This window comes from Loxodonta africana, chromosome 14, assembly GCF_030014295.1.
Source record: "Loxodonta africana isolate mLoxAfr1 chromosome 14, mLoxAfr1.hap2, whole genome shotgun sequence".
In the NCBI taxonomy this organism is placed as follows: domain Eukaryota; kingdom Metazoa; phylum Chordata; class Mammalia; order Proboscidea; family Elephantidae; genus Loxodonta; species Loxodonta africana.
Window position 1 is genome coordinate 31,508,763 of NC_087355.1, and position 16,001 is coordinate 31,524,763.

The 16,001-nt window shown below is 36.4% G+C and overlaps 1 protein-coding gene across 2 annotated transcripts in view; it reads left to right on the plus strand.

The window, feature by feature from the left end:
• Positions 1–14,076, plus strand: part of ZBTB10 (zinc finger and BTB domain containing 10) — a 37,246-nt gene extending 23,170 nt beyond the window's left edge. The window contains exons 3-6 of one of the 2 annotated variants that reach the window (XM_010588372.2): positions 4,272–4,370; positions 9,012–9,188; positions 9,392–9,564; positions 9,848–14,076. In XM_010588372.2, coding sequence (XP_010586674.2) covers positions 4,272–4,370; positions 9,012–9,188; positions 9,392–9,564; positions 9,848–10,153 — 755 coding nt within the window. In that variant the 3' untranslated portion in view covers positions 10,154–14,076. The remainder of the gene's footprint in view (positions 1–4,271; positions 4,371–9,011; positions 9,189–9,391; positions 9,565–9,847) is intronic. The other variant, XM_064267866.1, reaches the window with a different exon arrangement.
• Positions 14,077–16,001: the final 1,925 nt, after the last annotated feature.

Here is a 16,001-nt window from a genome sequence, read left to right on the forward strand (position 1 = left end):
TGTTCTTAGTGATTACTTTCTGTCAGTATTTAAATACATTTCTCTTTCCTTTTACAGCCAAATTTCTCAAAACGTTTGTATTCTAGCTCTAATTCCTCTGATTCCTTTTATCATCCATTTACTGCAGCTTAGACTACTGTTACTCCTCCTTGCCCCATTTGATCTGTTAGCATTACTCTCGCTATGATCTCCAGTCCTCTCTTAAGTGCTCAATTTTGAATGAAAGTAATGCACATTTTCTGTCCTCATTTTAAGTTCTTGGCAACATTAACTAGTGGATTACTTCTTCATTCTTGAAACACTCTTTTCGTTGAAAAGTCTTTTTATATCCTTTTAAGCTCATTAAATGCTAGGATTCCTAAGATAATTGGGCATAAGTCTTTTTCTCACAGTCTCATCTGTTCACTCCCAGAGCTTTATTCACTGAATGTGTTCCAACAACTCAAATTTTTATCTCCAGCTCAAGCACCAGATCTGTACCTTTGGTACTAAATTTCTCCTTCAAAGCTCAAATGAAAAAACAGTAATTAGTCAAAATTCAAGTGCTTGTTATGCACTAGGCAAAGAGCCAAGCACCTTACATTTATCTAATTTGGTCCTTAAAAAACTCTTCCCCATTTTTACAGTGCAGCAGTGGTTCTCAATCTTTAGTGAGCATCAGAACCACCTAGAGGGCTTGTTAAATTGTATTATTGCTGTACCCCACCTCCAAAGTGTCGGGTTTACTAGGTCTGGGATGGGGCCTGAGAACTTGCATTTCCATCAAGTTCTTAGATCATGTTCATGCTACTGGTTTAGGAGCCACACTTTGAGACCACTGCATTAGGGAAGCAAGGTAACTAGTACTCAGCTGTCACAGAGCTGGAATTTGATCCAAGGCATTTTGACTCTAGAGCTTACCCGTTTAACCCACCACTCCACCCAACCCCAAACATTATACTACCTACGTCTTGGGTACTTCAGACTCAGTGTGTTCATATCAGAACTCTTATATTGTCTTTTCCCTTAAACCTGGTCTTCTTCCTGGGTTTCCTACAACAAACCAACCAACCCATTGCCATCAAGTCGATTCCAACTCATAGTGACCCTATAGGATAGAGTAGAACTGCCCCATGGAGTTTCCAGGGAGCGCCTGGTAGATTCGAACTGCTGACCCTTTGGTTAGCAGCTGTAGCACTTAACTGCTATGCCACCAGGGTTTACCGTCATTAAATAGACTAGGAACCTCCCTCGTTACCCTGAGGTATTTACCATTACTCTATCAGTTCTGCCCCAGAAAACTTTCTGAAATTCACCCACTTTTTTTTATTGGCCATTGTAATCAGCCAAATCAAGGCCACCATCAGCTCTCAACTGGATTGCTTATAATACCTTCCTACTCTCCCCACATATCTTCTTGCCCTCCTTTAATTCGTTTGTATAATATCAGGGGTGATTTTTTTTAAAAGGCAAATAAGATAACGTCCTGTTTAAAATCCTTTTATTGCTTTTCAAATAAAGGCCAGCATCCTACATCCTACATGGTCTACAAAGCTCTGCATGATCATTTACTCTTTTGTACTTGACCATCTCATTTTATTCTACCTTCTCAGTCATCATACAGTAATAAAATCCCACAGGGCTTTCAGTATTTCAGTATCAGATTTGTTTAATGATTTTTTGGGTTTTATAACTTCCTACTGGAAACACTGCTGTGTAGTATTTCATTTATGAATATGCCACAATTTGTTTGCCTGCTGTAAATATTTTTGAGTGAATATCTGCTTATGCACAGAGGAAGGTTTTTTGTTTTTGCTTTAACTTGGATTTTTGGAAGACAGTACGTAGTCAAGGACGGTGATACCAAAGATGAATCTTGAATGGGTGTTGGAGGATAAATTGTTCACAAAAATGGCATTTAAAAAAAATTTATTGTGCTTTAAGTGAAAGTTTACAAATCGAGACAGTCTCTCATAAAAAAATTTATGTATACCTTGCTATATATTCCTAATTGCTCTACCACTAATGAGACAGCACACTCCTTCTTTCCACTCTATTTTTGTGACCCCCTCTGCCCTCTCAGTCTCCCCTCCAGACAGGAGATGCCAGCATAGTCTCATGTGTCTGCGTGATCCAAGAAGCTCATTCTTCACCAGCATCATTTTCTAGCCCATAGCCCAGTCCAATCCCTGTCTGAAGAGTTGACTTTGGAAATGGTTCCTGTCATGGGCTAACAGAAGGTCTGGGGACCATGACCTCCAGTGGGGTCCTTCTAGTCTCAGCTTGACCATTTAGACTCGTCTTTTTATGAGAATTTGGGGTGTGCATCCCACTGCTCTCCTGCTCCCTCAGGGGTTCTCTGTTGTGTTCCCTGTCAGGGCAGTCATCAGTTAGTTGTAGCTGGGCACCATCTAGTTCTTCTGGTCTTAGGCAAACGTAGTCTCTGGTTTATGTGGTCCTTTCTGTCTCTGGGGCTTAAAATTACCTTGTGTCTTTGGTGTTCTTCATTCTCCTTGGTCCTGGTCGGTTGAGACCAATTGATGCATCTTAGATGGCCGCTTGCTAGCATTTATGACCCCAGATGCCACTCTCCAAAGTGGGATGCAGAATGTTTTCTTAATAGATTTTATCATGCCAGTTGACTTAGATGTCCCTTCAACCCATGGTCCCCAAGCCCCCACCCCTGCTACACCGGCCTTTGAAGTGTTCACAAAAATGGCATTTTAAAAAATGTCTTCAGGGACTCAAGACATTTGAGAGAGTGGAGAAGGGTTTAGGACAGTACCACTAGGATGATGCTAGAAGTCACAAGCAGGAACCTTGATATTATTAGGGCTTTGTATTCTAAACTATGGGTCAGTAGTGGCTCAGCAGTAAAATTATTGCCTTCCATGTGGGAGACCCTAGGTAGATTCCCAGGCAATGCACCTCAAGCACAGCTACCATACTCGCCTGTCAGTGGGCGCTTGTGTGTTACTGTGATGCTGAACAGGTTTCAGCAGAGGTTCCAGACTAAGACGGACTAGGAAGAAAGGCTTGATGATCTATTAAAAATCAGCAAAGGAAAACCATATGGATCACAGTGATCAGATCTGCAACCAGTCATGGGGAGTGGAACAGGATCGGACAGTGCTCTGTTGTGTTGTGCGTGGAGTCAGCTCGAGTTGGAGGCCAGCGTGACACCAGCTGACAATTCTAAACTAAGGCACTTAAAGTTTATCCTGAAAGCTGTGGTGTGAACCACTGAAGATTTTAAGTAAGGGAGCAACGTAAGATATAGATTTTAGAAAGATCTTTCTGATAACATTGTAGGAAATAGATTGAGATGTGAGCACTATTTTGGAGGCAAGGAAACTCAGAAGCCGTTTCAGTAATCTGAAAGGATTGGAGAGGAGTGATGAGTGCCTGACTTAAGGCAGTGGTAAAGAAGTGGAAGGCACGGAACAGATTCAAGGACTATTTACAGATTTAAACTGAGAGTATGCCTTTTTCTTTTAAGCTGCTTCTCCCTGTTTTTACCATATTTCAAGATTGTTGTTGTACCCCAACAAGTCGATTGCAGCTTAAAGCCACCCTATATGACAGAGTAGAACTGACCCCATAGGGTTTACCAGGGAGCATATTGCCAGGTCTTTACTCGCTCAGAGCAATTGGTTGGGTTCAAACCTCCAACCTTTCAGTTAGCAGCTGAGCACTTGAACCACTACACTACCAGGACTTCTTTTATTTCAAGATTAGCTGTCAGGAATTAGCTTTTTTCTGAAGTCTTCCCATAATATTCTAACTTTACTTGGTCTTTTTCACTTATGAATCAATACAGAAAGTAATCTGTTCCATACATTTAGCACCCAGTAGTTTTTTTTTTTTGGTTAGAATTAGCATTAGCAGCTATATTTTGGGTGCCGGAAACCATACTGTAACACTTGGCTTGTGTTACATCTAATTAAATTCCTACATGAAATCTATGATGTAGGTGGATGCAAATGAAGAAACCAAGTTACATGATCACATAGCCAATAATAGATGGTGCTAGAATTGGCACCCAATTTGCACTGGCTGCAAAGCCCATTCCTAACCCATTACTCAACTGTATTGTTTTGAGTGTGTACCTGTTCTTGTGGTTGAGAACCATGTCTTAGGTTTTTTTTGTACCTTGTAGTGTTGGACATATAGTAGATAATCATTACCTATAGATATCCCTTCTATTTAATCTGCATAAGAAACAATTCCAAGAAGGAAGTGGTGTGTGGAGCATGGTTTGTAAGTAACATTATTCTATGTCTCCTTTTCAGATTTGGATGGTGCTCTACTCTCAGGGCCAGATTGTGATAGGAATGTGAATGCAAGTTTATTGGTTGAAGCCAGCACCAGTCAAGATGGAAATGATGCTGGTAGGTGCTGTAGGCTTTTATTTTAGCAAGTATATGTACGAGGGTTTGAAGATGGAGAAATGTTTATCTACATGCTTATTAAGGGCCCGCTGCAGTTGCTCTCCTTTAGGGAGAGTTTTGTGTGTAAATACTTCAATCTGTGGTAGTTGTGTTTATGATGACAGATATTAGAAGCTTGGTAAATACAAATGAATAGATGTTTCTGGTTTTGTTTGTTTGGGGGAGCCATTGTTCAGAGACGTTTTTGAAAAAAATGTTATAAATATCAAAGATAATTAAAGTTAATAGAGTTTATGGCTTCCTGCTGGTATGTAGATGGAATGGGAATGGTAATTACGATAGCGGTTGACTAATGTATTTTAATTAGTTTTGATATAAAATAATATAATTTTGATGGCTACAAAATTATTTTGGAAAAATTGTTAAGCCTGAAGCAATGCATTTTAAACTTTCACAGAAAGGAAAGGGGTCGTTGGCACAAGGTCTGCCTCGAAAAAATGAACCACAGTCCTAAAAACAATGTTTTTATGGCATTATTAGCAAATGTTAATTAGTTTTAAGTAGCAATGTTAATATCAACTGTACTTTGAGGAAAGCTTGTTGCTTATAAAGACAAAGAATCTATGAGTCTCTTATGAGTAAAATAGAAGGGGGAAAAACTTTCTTTACAGAAAAAATGTCAAGATAAAAAATATAGATAGAATTGAAAAATATATTTTGCAGCCCCCACAGTAAATAATTTGCAACCATCCACAGTAAATCAGTGGATGTTAAGCCCACTGTTGTTGGGGGAAAGGATAGTCACATGGTCTCACAGATTACTCCGGTTACAAAGGGGAAAAAGATACCTTTACAATTAAGAGATCTGATGAACATCACTGTAAGCAAGTGATTAAACTTAGTATCACTAATAATAGAACAAACTGAAATTACGTGTCTTCTGATATGATAGACTGAGGCTTATGACATCACCTATGGAGTATGCTTGCCAAAAATGTTTAACCTGAATCTAGTCATGAAGAAAAAATCAGATCTAGATATCCAGCTATATGACAGTTGGTCCAGACTAAAATGTCAAGGTCATGAAAGACAAGCAAGGGAACTGCTCGATTAAAGGAGACCAAAGAGACAACTAAATGCCACATATCAGTCTTGATTAGATCCTGGGTCTAAAAAATGACTAAAGGGACATTTTGGGAACAGTTAGAAATTTGGATATGGAGTATACGTTAAATGGTATTAGTGAATCAGTTTCTTGAATGTGGTGCTGTGGTTATGTAGCAGAATGTCCTTAAAGATGCGTGCTGAATTATTTAGGGATGAAGTGATAAGTCCGCAAGTTGTTTTCAAATAGCACAAAAAAAGTATGTACATTTTACACATAGAGAAAGCACATGTCGCAAAACTAATATTTGTTGAAAATAGATAAAGGGATATGGATACATTGGTTCTTTCAACTTCTCTGTAGCTTTGACATTCTTGATAAGTTAAGGCTGTCCTTACAGAAAGCTGTTGGGACTTCTGAATAAAGTGTGCGCTGACCAAAATTAAGCCGTAGTTCTGAAGAAACTGCTAAGGTAGTTTACCCTGACTATTGAAAAGATTAAAAAAGCAAAATCATTTGAAATAAGTGGTTTACAGATCTTAATGGGTTGAATTGTGAAGACTTTTTGATTGTACAGAAAATCATTAACAAGTGCAAGGGTGTTTCATCATCCTGGCTTTCCAGTAATGCTGTTCCAGTAGTGGGTTTAATGGGCTATGCGGAGTCGTATGTAAACTTTGGGATTAGTGGATATACACATTTTCAGGGAAGGTGGTTGGCATTATTCTCATTCTCAAAAAACAAATCCCTGATTCAGAGTCTTCATTTTTAAAGATAGCATTTTGATCTATTAGTATTTTTGTAACTGAGATCAGCCTCTGTCTTACGATTAGATTACTTGGGTTTCAAAAACATTGCTTTTTTTTTTAGTTGCCATTATGAAAAAGCGTACCCAGAAGGATGGTATTGGACAGTAAGCACAGTTTTGAAGTAGATCCTTAATAACCCTAACGTGTATGGAATCACAGAGGCGCAATACCTTTATTCTAGTTCCTTAGTCTTTTAATTCTTACCTCTGCTACAGATAGTTCCTGACTTGTGTTTGAGTTATGACAAGCTACGCTTACAACCGTCTGGGTTTTCTTTTTCTAAACATCTTAGTTAAATGTTCTACGTCCAGTGTTGCAGCTCATAATTTGCTGCTGTTGTCATTTTTAGATGTTCAGTGTTAGAATTTACTGTTCAAAACACTACCGTATAGCAGGCTCTGAAAATTGTAAAAAAAGAGGTATTTGACCTACATCAGAACCAACTTAACAAGTGAGTCATCAGAATGAAGTGCCATCATAAGTCGGGGACTACCTGTAGTTATAAGAATTAGGAGAGATGGCAAGACTTTTGGGATGAGGCTTTCTTAGTTTGAATTATTTCAGATGTCAGGTGTTTCTTGGCTGTTAACATGGATGTTTTTTATTCTTTTACTATAGCTTACCTAGAGAATGATGGAATTTGAAGCACAAGAAAAAAAAAACTATCTCTTCTGTCTCCTTATACTTAATACATGGTGAATAATATGTAGTTGCAAATATTAACAGGAGCCCTGGTGGCGCAGTGGTTAAGTGCTTGGCTGCTAATTGAAAGGTTGGTGGTTTGAACCCACCACCTGCTCCACAGGAGAAAGATGTGGCAGTCTGCTACCGTACAGATTTACAGCCTTGGAAACCCTGTGGGGCAGTTCTACTCTGTCTTACAGGGTCGCTATGAGTTGGAATCAACTTGAGTGCAGTATTGGGGTTATTGTATTCAGCGAAATGCTTTCGAGGTTCATCCACGTTGTGGATGGTTACTCTATAAAAAGGTGTTTTGGTTTTAACGTGATTTCCGACATTAGTTTTCCAAGGCTTTTTGAGCAAGTCAAAAATATCATATACATGTTAGCATTTGCTATATACATGGATTCAATAAATAATTGAAGGATATATGTTTTAGGCATTAGAAATACAATGATGAGACAAGCACAGTGCCTGCTGTCCTGGAGCTTCCTTATTTTTTCAAGGATTTGGGCAGAATTGATAAACTTACCCTGCATACACCACGCCCATCACAGTTGCCATCACACACACAAAAATGTTCTCGCTTTAGGATTTTGAAAACTTTTCCTCAGACTATAAAACATAGTTAAATTATATAAGTATAGGTTTTCTTTGCATTAAAAAATGGGTAAAGTTATTCAAAGTACAAATCATTACTATTCCAAGTACATTAATAGTAAGTAATGAAGTACAATTTTTAAATATTTTAAAGAGCTTTTTGCCTTATTAGGTATTGGTATTTTCACCGAAGTAGAAATATTAAGTTTTAATTTTTAAGAGAGTCAGTGCTTCTGGTAAATAGATACTTGGGAATGAATTCTTAGGAAGTTCATTTTGGCAAACATTCCTTTATAAAACCACAGTGTCCATGGGAGGAAAATTAGTAAATAGCTGTAGGAATGAGCTATTCATACATCCTGGAGAGGAATGTTCTAGGCAGAGGAAAGAAGAAGTGCAGAGGCCTGCTTACCGTGGTGGGGAAAGCACAGACACCAGTGTGATCGGAATGGAGTGACCAAGGGTGGTTGGGAGCACAAAATGTAGGGCTTTATAAGATACTCATTATACCCGAGTGAGATGGGAAGTCCTTGCAGACTTTTAAGCAGAATAGTGACAGTCTCTGACTGCTGTGTTGAGAAATAGACTCTAGGAAGGCAGTAGTGGGAACAGGGAGGGAAGTTGCTGGCTGTTGAAAATGGTCCAGAGGCAAGAGTTGGTGGTTGACTAGACCAGGGTGGTAATAACCATGGAGTATTCTGGATATATTCATATTGCCAAATGATTCCTAGACCTAAGGAATTACAAACTGAAGGTGTAATTAAATTCAAAGGTGATCATTCCTGTTCTAGCTGGTCTGAAGGTCCTCAGGCACAAATTCCCTAAGGGATATTCACTATTCTATTTTGATTCTACCTTCTGGCCTTTTATTTAAAGATGGGGTTAGAAAGAAAAAGGAGACGTTTCCATGAACCCCGCGAGGGCATTCAGTTACCTGCTCCAAAGTATCTGAAACAGCAAACAAGGGTCTAGTAATAGAAGTACTTTAAATTTGTAGTTCCTCATATTTATATTTTTTATCTTTAGTTTCTCTGTACTGATAGTCTTAAAACAAGCCTATGTGATTGTCTTGGGTGCAGTAAGGAGATTGTGCCATTCTGTAGCTGGGCTTCAGGGTGGTAAATGTCTCAAGTGATAGAATAGCTAGGGATAACAGCTGTTAAGACAGTTCTGTTTTTAGAATGTTTTAAAACCCAGTGTTTAAACAGGGTGGTTTCTTGTGACCTTCACCTGCAATTAATGTAGTGTTCAGTTTCGTTTTTTTATTGAAATTTTTCCTATGGATGAATTCCGTTTTAAACTTTCAAATAGTTTTGTATAAGGTCCCTACCAGTCAGGATATTATAGTTGTGGTAATAAAGTATGAAGACTTCATTTATTTTTATTGACTAAGAGACAGGTCTTAATTACCATCATTACTTCAAAATCACTTTTTAATTGTATTAGGTACTTCGCATGATTTCAAATATGGGTTGATGCCTGGCCCTTCAAGCGATTTCAAGTATGGATTGATACCGGGTACTTCAAATGATTTTAAATATGGATTGATACCAGGTGCTTCAAACGACTTCAAATATGGATTATTGCCCGAATCTTGGCCAAAACAAGAAACCTGGGAAAATGGCAAGTACTAGTCAAGTAAACATTTACAGAATTCCGAAATAATTTTTAAAGATTAAAAGCTTCCATGGTTTTGATTTTTAAAAAGATCAGATATAGTACTCTATATCTGTTGCTGTTTTCAGAGACAGAAGAAGCTAAAGACACACTTTTGATAACAGATACTCTGTTTACTGTATAATAAGTGTTGTTTTTTTCTCTCAAAGGTGAATCATCTCTAACCATGAACAAATTAAAATGCCCTCATTGTAGCTATGTAGCCAAATACAGACGAACACTAAAAAGGCACTTGCTCATTCATACAGGAGTGAGGTCATTTAGCTGTGATATTTGTGGAAAGCTGTTTACTCGAAGAGAACATGTAAAAAGACATTCCCTGGTAAGTAACTTGAAATATAACTGATCCTTGAGATAAACTATATTTATGTCAGTGAAGTTTAAAGCGGTTTTAATATTGTAACTTGCATATTTAAGAAAGGTTGGTTGTTAGAGAAATTGCTGTAAATAAAGAATGCAATATGTGAACTGATACTGAACTCCACTCAGGAAAACAATGGTGTATTCACTCATAGTTAAATGAATGGTTTAATCTGAGTGGTTCAAATGCATTATATTGTCTATGCATACTATCCTTATACTGGATTTTTCCCCCCTTCAATTAGGTGCATAAAAAGGATAAAAAATACAAATGTATGGTGTGTAAGAAGATCTTCATGTTAGCAGCCAGTGTTGGAATAAGACATGGATCTCGGCGCTATGGTGTTTGTGTAGACTGTGCAGATAAATCACAACCAGGAGGGCAAGAGGGTGTCGATCAGGGACAGGACACAGATTTCCCTCGGGATGAGGAATATGAAGAGAATGAAGGAGGAGAAGCTGATGAAGAGCTGGTTGATGATGGAGAAGATCAGAATGACCCGTCTCGATGGGATGAATCTGGAGATGTTTGTATGTCTCTAGATGATTAACTGACCTACTATACTCCTCAAGGATGCTGCATTTGGACATAATATGAATCGACAATTTGAATTGTTGAACTTGAAGGCTTGCATAATATGGTACATAATATGGTAGTTATGTTGCTGTGAAAACTGTAGGGTCAAAGCCTTATAGCAAAAAAATTTTTTTATATTTGCACAGGACTGTACAGCAAACAACCTTGTGGTTGGATTACATGAAGTCCCCACATATTCAGTCAGTTATGAAAGTAAAAATATTTTTTATTTATAAGATATACAGTAACTCTTTGGGTCCTATGAAAATGTAGTACGTATCCTTGTAGAACTTACATTCATGTGCCACTTTAACATGAATGAATGAAGAAAATCCATTTATGGAAGTACAGTGACAGCTGACCCAATCACTCTGTCCATCAAACCACTCAGGCTAGTTTGTACTAGTAGAGTTTTGTTTCTATTTTTCTTTTTTTTTAAATAAGATTTTCAGTGAGGGGCTTTTCCAACCCCATTGGTTCTACTTTCTTGTATTTCCCAATTTAATTTGCTTCATAACTTAAACCAAGTCTCTTCTAGTCATAGGTATTATTTCTCAATTTTGTGCTGATAGGCATGTTTATAAGAACTGGAGAGGTAATTTATTGGAATGAACTAACTGACTTCCTCCACTCCCCCTTTCCTTTTTGACATGAATTTTACTACTTCACAAATGTAGAATGATGTTGCAAAGTTACCGTGGTGAAGTTGACAAATACCACTAAAATGATTATGATTTAGAAGTAACTTTCTCCTGCTGCTTTAATCTGATAAATGGTTACTATATGACGTTTTCTGACATGGCATTCTCGGTTTTGGGTATCTGTTACTTTGGCACTATTCTTGTTAAGCCTTTTTTTTTTTTTTTTTTGCCAGTGTACTATACCTCAGTCCTATTTGAAAGACATAAATCTTAATTGAAAGAAAAGTCATAGAAACAATGAGCAAGATGATATGTTTTATAATTTATCCTCCATGTCCAGTTTGGTTAGCTTGTTATGCAATATAAGTGAAATATCAGGTTTTTATTCCTGTGCCCTTTTTATCATTAAAATTAACACAAAAATTGCCTTCTCTTTTGTTTCATACTTACCCAGGATATTGTTTTAAAATTTTGGTGGATAATTAGTTTTTCAATTCCTTAAAGTCACCATACCTTGATACATACTCTTATTACTGGTAACCAGGATTCAACAATCTACAAAATCTTACAAATAAAATATTGAGAGGCTTTACGATTTATTGTTTTATTAACTGAATTCTTCAGGGTACAAAGGGTAAATATATTAAGCTAAAACTATCAGGTTTATTTAACCTGGTGGCAGATGAATTAGCTAATTAGATCATTGAACTCACAGCAACATTTCGCATAGTAATATTAACATGCACAGCATTTATCAGGAACATATTGTATATTATATAAGATTGAAGGACATCATATTTTCAACTTTCTTTTAAATAAAAATTGAGTATATTTTCCTATTTTATATCAGGTAACTAAATTATGCTAGTCATGTGGAAAAAATTGCAAAGTGTACTTTGACAGACAAAATCCTTTTGGTGCTCCATCTGATCAAAGTTGATAAGTTGGTATATTTGAAGAGACAAGTGTTGTCATTGTCTCTTATTTCAGTAGAATGATGGTTTGATGATGTGTTAGACACTGGCGTTTCTGCTTGGATAAATCAAAGATAAATTACAGTTACACAGCTAGATGCATCTTTGGACATCTAAACGTTATTATAGTTTCTACATAACTATAAACTGGACAGGTGACTAGCTTTGGTTTCATTTTTGTTGAAAACTGAAGAATACATCTTATTCTCAGTGTTCTAGTCAGATGAGTAAAATGTTGTTCTGGTGGGGTCCAAAGTAGAATTAGCTGGGCAAAGATACTATGAATGAGAAAGTATTTTAAAACGTACAATGTTCTGCTTTGTGAATATGTAAGTATAGTATAAAGATTTCTTTCATCCCATTTATCCCCCTCCTTTAAAATAAACCATAGTTTACAATTGGTAGATCTGTCTATATATAAATATATATTAAAGAGAAAAGATATATATCTGAAAATCACCTAAATCTGCTTTATTAGACTACAGTTCACTTATTGCATAGAAACTGGACTTGGCTTTACATTCTTAATGTACTTTTACTTTTCTTTAAGATATGAACTTATTCTCTTGAAACTGAATTTTCTTTTACTTAAATCATTTATGTATATCTGGTAAATTATGACCAAATTTTTGTTAGATTGCATACAGTAAATTGAAATATACACTTGGTACACTACAGGATTGTTGTGCTTTTGTTTTGGTTTTAGTTGGAAACAAGGTTTGATGTAGATGGGTTGTTACTGTTAATTTAAAATATAATTGTCCATTACCTTTTATATTGTGTTATGACAGATTTGGCTATATTTTTAGTCAACTGAAATATAATACTTTAAAGGTTTGTTTTTAGAAAGGTAATCCAAAGGAAAATGTTTATACTCTTGACTATATTAGCCTCAGCCTATATAAAATTTCTTCTTTTAAAGTAAACGTTTTACCAGAAACAAAATTGACAGATTTTTCTACTTGCTGACTGCCTAATTTATTTTGTTTTATGATCTTGAGGGACTGTCTTTTTCCTCTAGATCTTTTTTAAAAAATAGTTTTAGTACTAAGGTATACTACTGGACATTTCTATTTTTTTAAGTATATTCTTTTTTCTGACTTACAGTACAATTTCAGGAAGTTGACAGATATTAAGAACTTAGGATTGGTCTCAGAGGTAACAATGGAATACTCATAATTTTGTCTATGGAGCCCTGGCAGAATTATGTGGTACACACTTGTTGAATTTTTCTCTTGTAACTTATATTTTAAATGAAATATATTTTAGAGCTTTTAATTTTAATGAATGGGAAGAGTATAAACTTTCTTTCATATTCACTCTCTAGTAGCAGTCCCTCCCATAAATAAAGATCATGTATTCGTTCTTTATGATTCTCAGAGACAGTTACTTCCATATGGTCCCATCTTTGTCATTGTTAACTGGCCGTATTTTTCATATTCACTAGATGTTTTGCTAAATTCTAGCATCCTAGCAATTTAGAGCTAAAAGAAAAACTTTAGGAAGGGGACACTGAACAGTAATGAGTAGCTTTGAAATTTGGGGGTAAAACACTAGCTGGTTTAGGTGGAGCCATTCTGATGAAGAGTGAGAAAGCACTTAGAACACTACCTGCTACATAATAAGTGCACACTACATCTTAGCTGTTTACTTATAGATGTGAACCAAGAAGGGGGAAAATCATAAAAAGGGCAAAGGGAGGGAGAAAATAGGAAATGCAAGGATTAAGGCTTGGAAATTTGTATTAATACAATACAGCGTAAAAGGAGGCCTAAAGATGGAGTAGCATAGTATGGGGGAATGTGATAGAAAATAAGTTTTAAAAATCTTAAACTAAAAAACATTGAGCTTTATTTATATTTTTAGGATTTTCTGAACGTGGTGTGAAAGGTTTAGGTTTATTTTTCTGAATAGTGATTCCAAAAGCTACCATTTTTTTGGTACCCATGGAGTGCCTACTTGTGCCGTTTGTTGCGCTTTACATCACTGAAACCCCTATAAGGTAGGTGCTATTGTCTCCATTTTATAGATGAGGAAAGACTCAAAGAAATTCAGAAATTTGCCTGATTTAACTCCATTAATCAGGTCTGATTCTGATGCCCGTATCTTTCCAGGAGGCTCTATTTCTGCCTCATTAAATAGCTCTTTTGTAGAATTTCAGCTCTTTAAAGAAGTCTTTCTATGGAGACGTTTCCTCTATAAAACGCCCATACAGCTGTTTTAGAAATTTGGGTGTCTGATCTGTCCTCCCCCAAATAAATACCTTTACTACTCTTCCCTCCCAATAAAGCAATTGTTTTGTCACTTGACTGTAATAAGGTACCCAAACACAGTGTAGCACATGCTATTAATTGGCTGTAGCATTTTCATTTTTAAAAGGATGGTTTTTAACTGAACTAGATATGAACCCCAGTTTTGTCTGTGCCGTTCAGTCACCCAGATCCTTAAACTTAACTATGGTACATAAATATGTGCTTAGAACTAGCAGGTGTTTTTTTCTTAGTGACTTTAGGATTTAAAATGGGAAGTTCTTTTCCTGCAATATCCCTGCATTCAAGTGAACAATTCTAGGTAGTTTAAAATGTGTTAGGGATAAGCACACATGAAAAAATGATTTCTAGCCTTGAATTTTATGACATTGGGTACTTAAATTTGGAGTACACTGGCTATTGAGAACAAAATATTTGGGTTGAGGAGGGGGATGGTTGAGGCCGTTATGAAATGGGAGAATCATCATTTTAAACCCTGTAAACATAAAAGAATACTTTCTTCTGCCTGCTGTTTGTAAAAGCTCTTTGGTAAGATCTTTTACGAAGACCAATTTTTTTTTTTTAATGTAATTTACCTACCTAGTATAAGTGTCCTCAGACATGTATGTAAACTTCCAAAACTGTTTTGTCTGTGTATTTAGAAAATACACAAGAATCTTTATCAAACCTAAAAATATAAACTTGTGAGCACTAAACCGCTTCTGGCTTTGTGAATTTTATTGACTCTGACATTTAATTCAGATTTTTTTGCCTTTAAAGTAAGTGTACTAATTTAGAATAATTGGAGTAGGGGAACACCTTTGTAAATTTTGACTTGCCTGTAATTCAGATATCTTTGTACGTAAGGTTTGCCTTGTAGTTTGAATTATAGAATATTGTAAGGGTTTTTTGTTTGTATGTTTTTATATGAAAGTGTATAAATGACACAGACTACCTCGTAATAAGTAAATCCTTGGAGAGTTGCTTTAATAGATAGCAGTGATTTGTGATGAGTATCATCTGTCTTTCATCTTTACTCAGGATTTTGAAAATCTTTAAAAAATATTTCCCTGTCATTTACCCTGGTGCATAATTTTGGGCCAGTGGGCTGAAAAGCAAAGATAAACTATTGCTTCATCCTGTAAATAACTTATTAGAAGATTAACAAATTACAAGTTGTCCCAGGGTTCTCTAGAGGAACAAAACCAATGAAGCGTATCAATTTAAATATGTATAGATTTATTTCAAGGAAATGTCTTGAGCAGTTGTGCAAGCTGGCAAGTCCCAGATCCGTGGGTGAGGTCCAGGCTGGAAGCTTGTGTTGACTCACATGGTTGTGGGGGCTGATGAACCCAAAATCAGTAGGTCAGGCAGCAGGCTGCTGGCTCGTGTCCCAAGAACCGGAAGTCAGAAGATGACAAGTTGAATGCAGGATCCAGAGAGCAAGCTTTGCCAGAACATTCACAGACATATTGAATGCAGGCCACACCCCCAAGGAAACTCCCTTTTCAACTGATTGGCTGCTCCCATCAGATCACTAAATGAAGGATGATTACATAATGTCTGCCAAACCACTGAGAATCATGGCCTCGCCAAGTTAACACATAACCATCATACAGATATGTAATGTTTCAAGTTTTTATATTTAAATTTAATATAGGAAAAAAAATACCTAATTTGTTTTCTAGGTTTTTCTCTTTTTAAGTTAGTAATAGTTACTAGAACAAAGGAAACCAGAATGACCATCTATTCAGACTTGACTAAAGAACGTTGATTTAGTTTGGAGAAAGGTGAAGGAAAGAGCAGCAGCTGCATAGGGTATTTTAAATGTGAAGAATTGTCATGTGGCAGAATAATTATATATTGTATATGGTTTTAAGATGTTAGAATTGGGACCATTTGGCTCAAGATTAAAAAGCAAGTTTTAAACAACCAAAGGTGAAGTGGAGTTGCTTCAG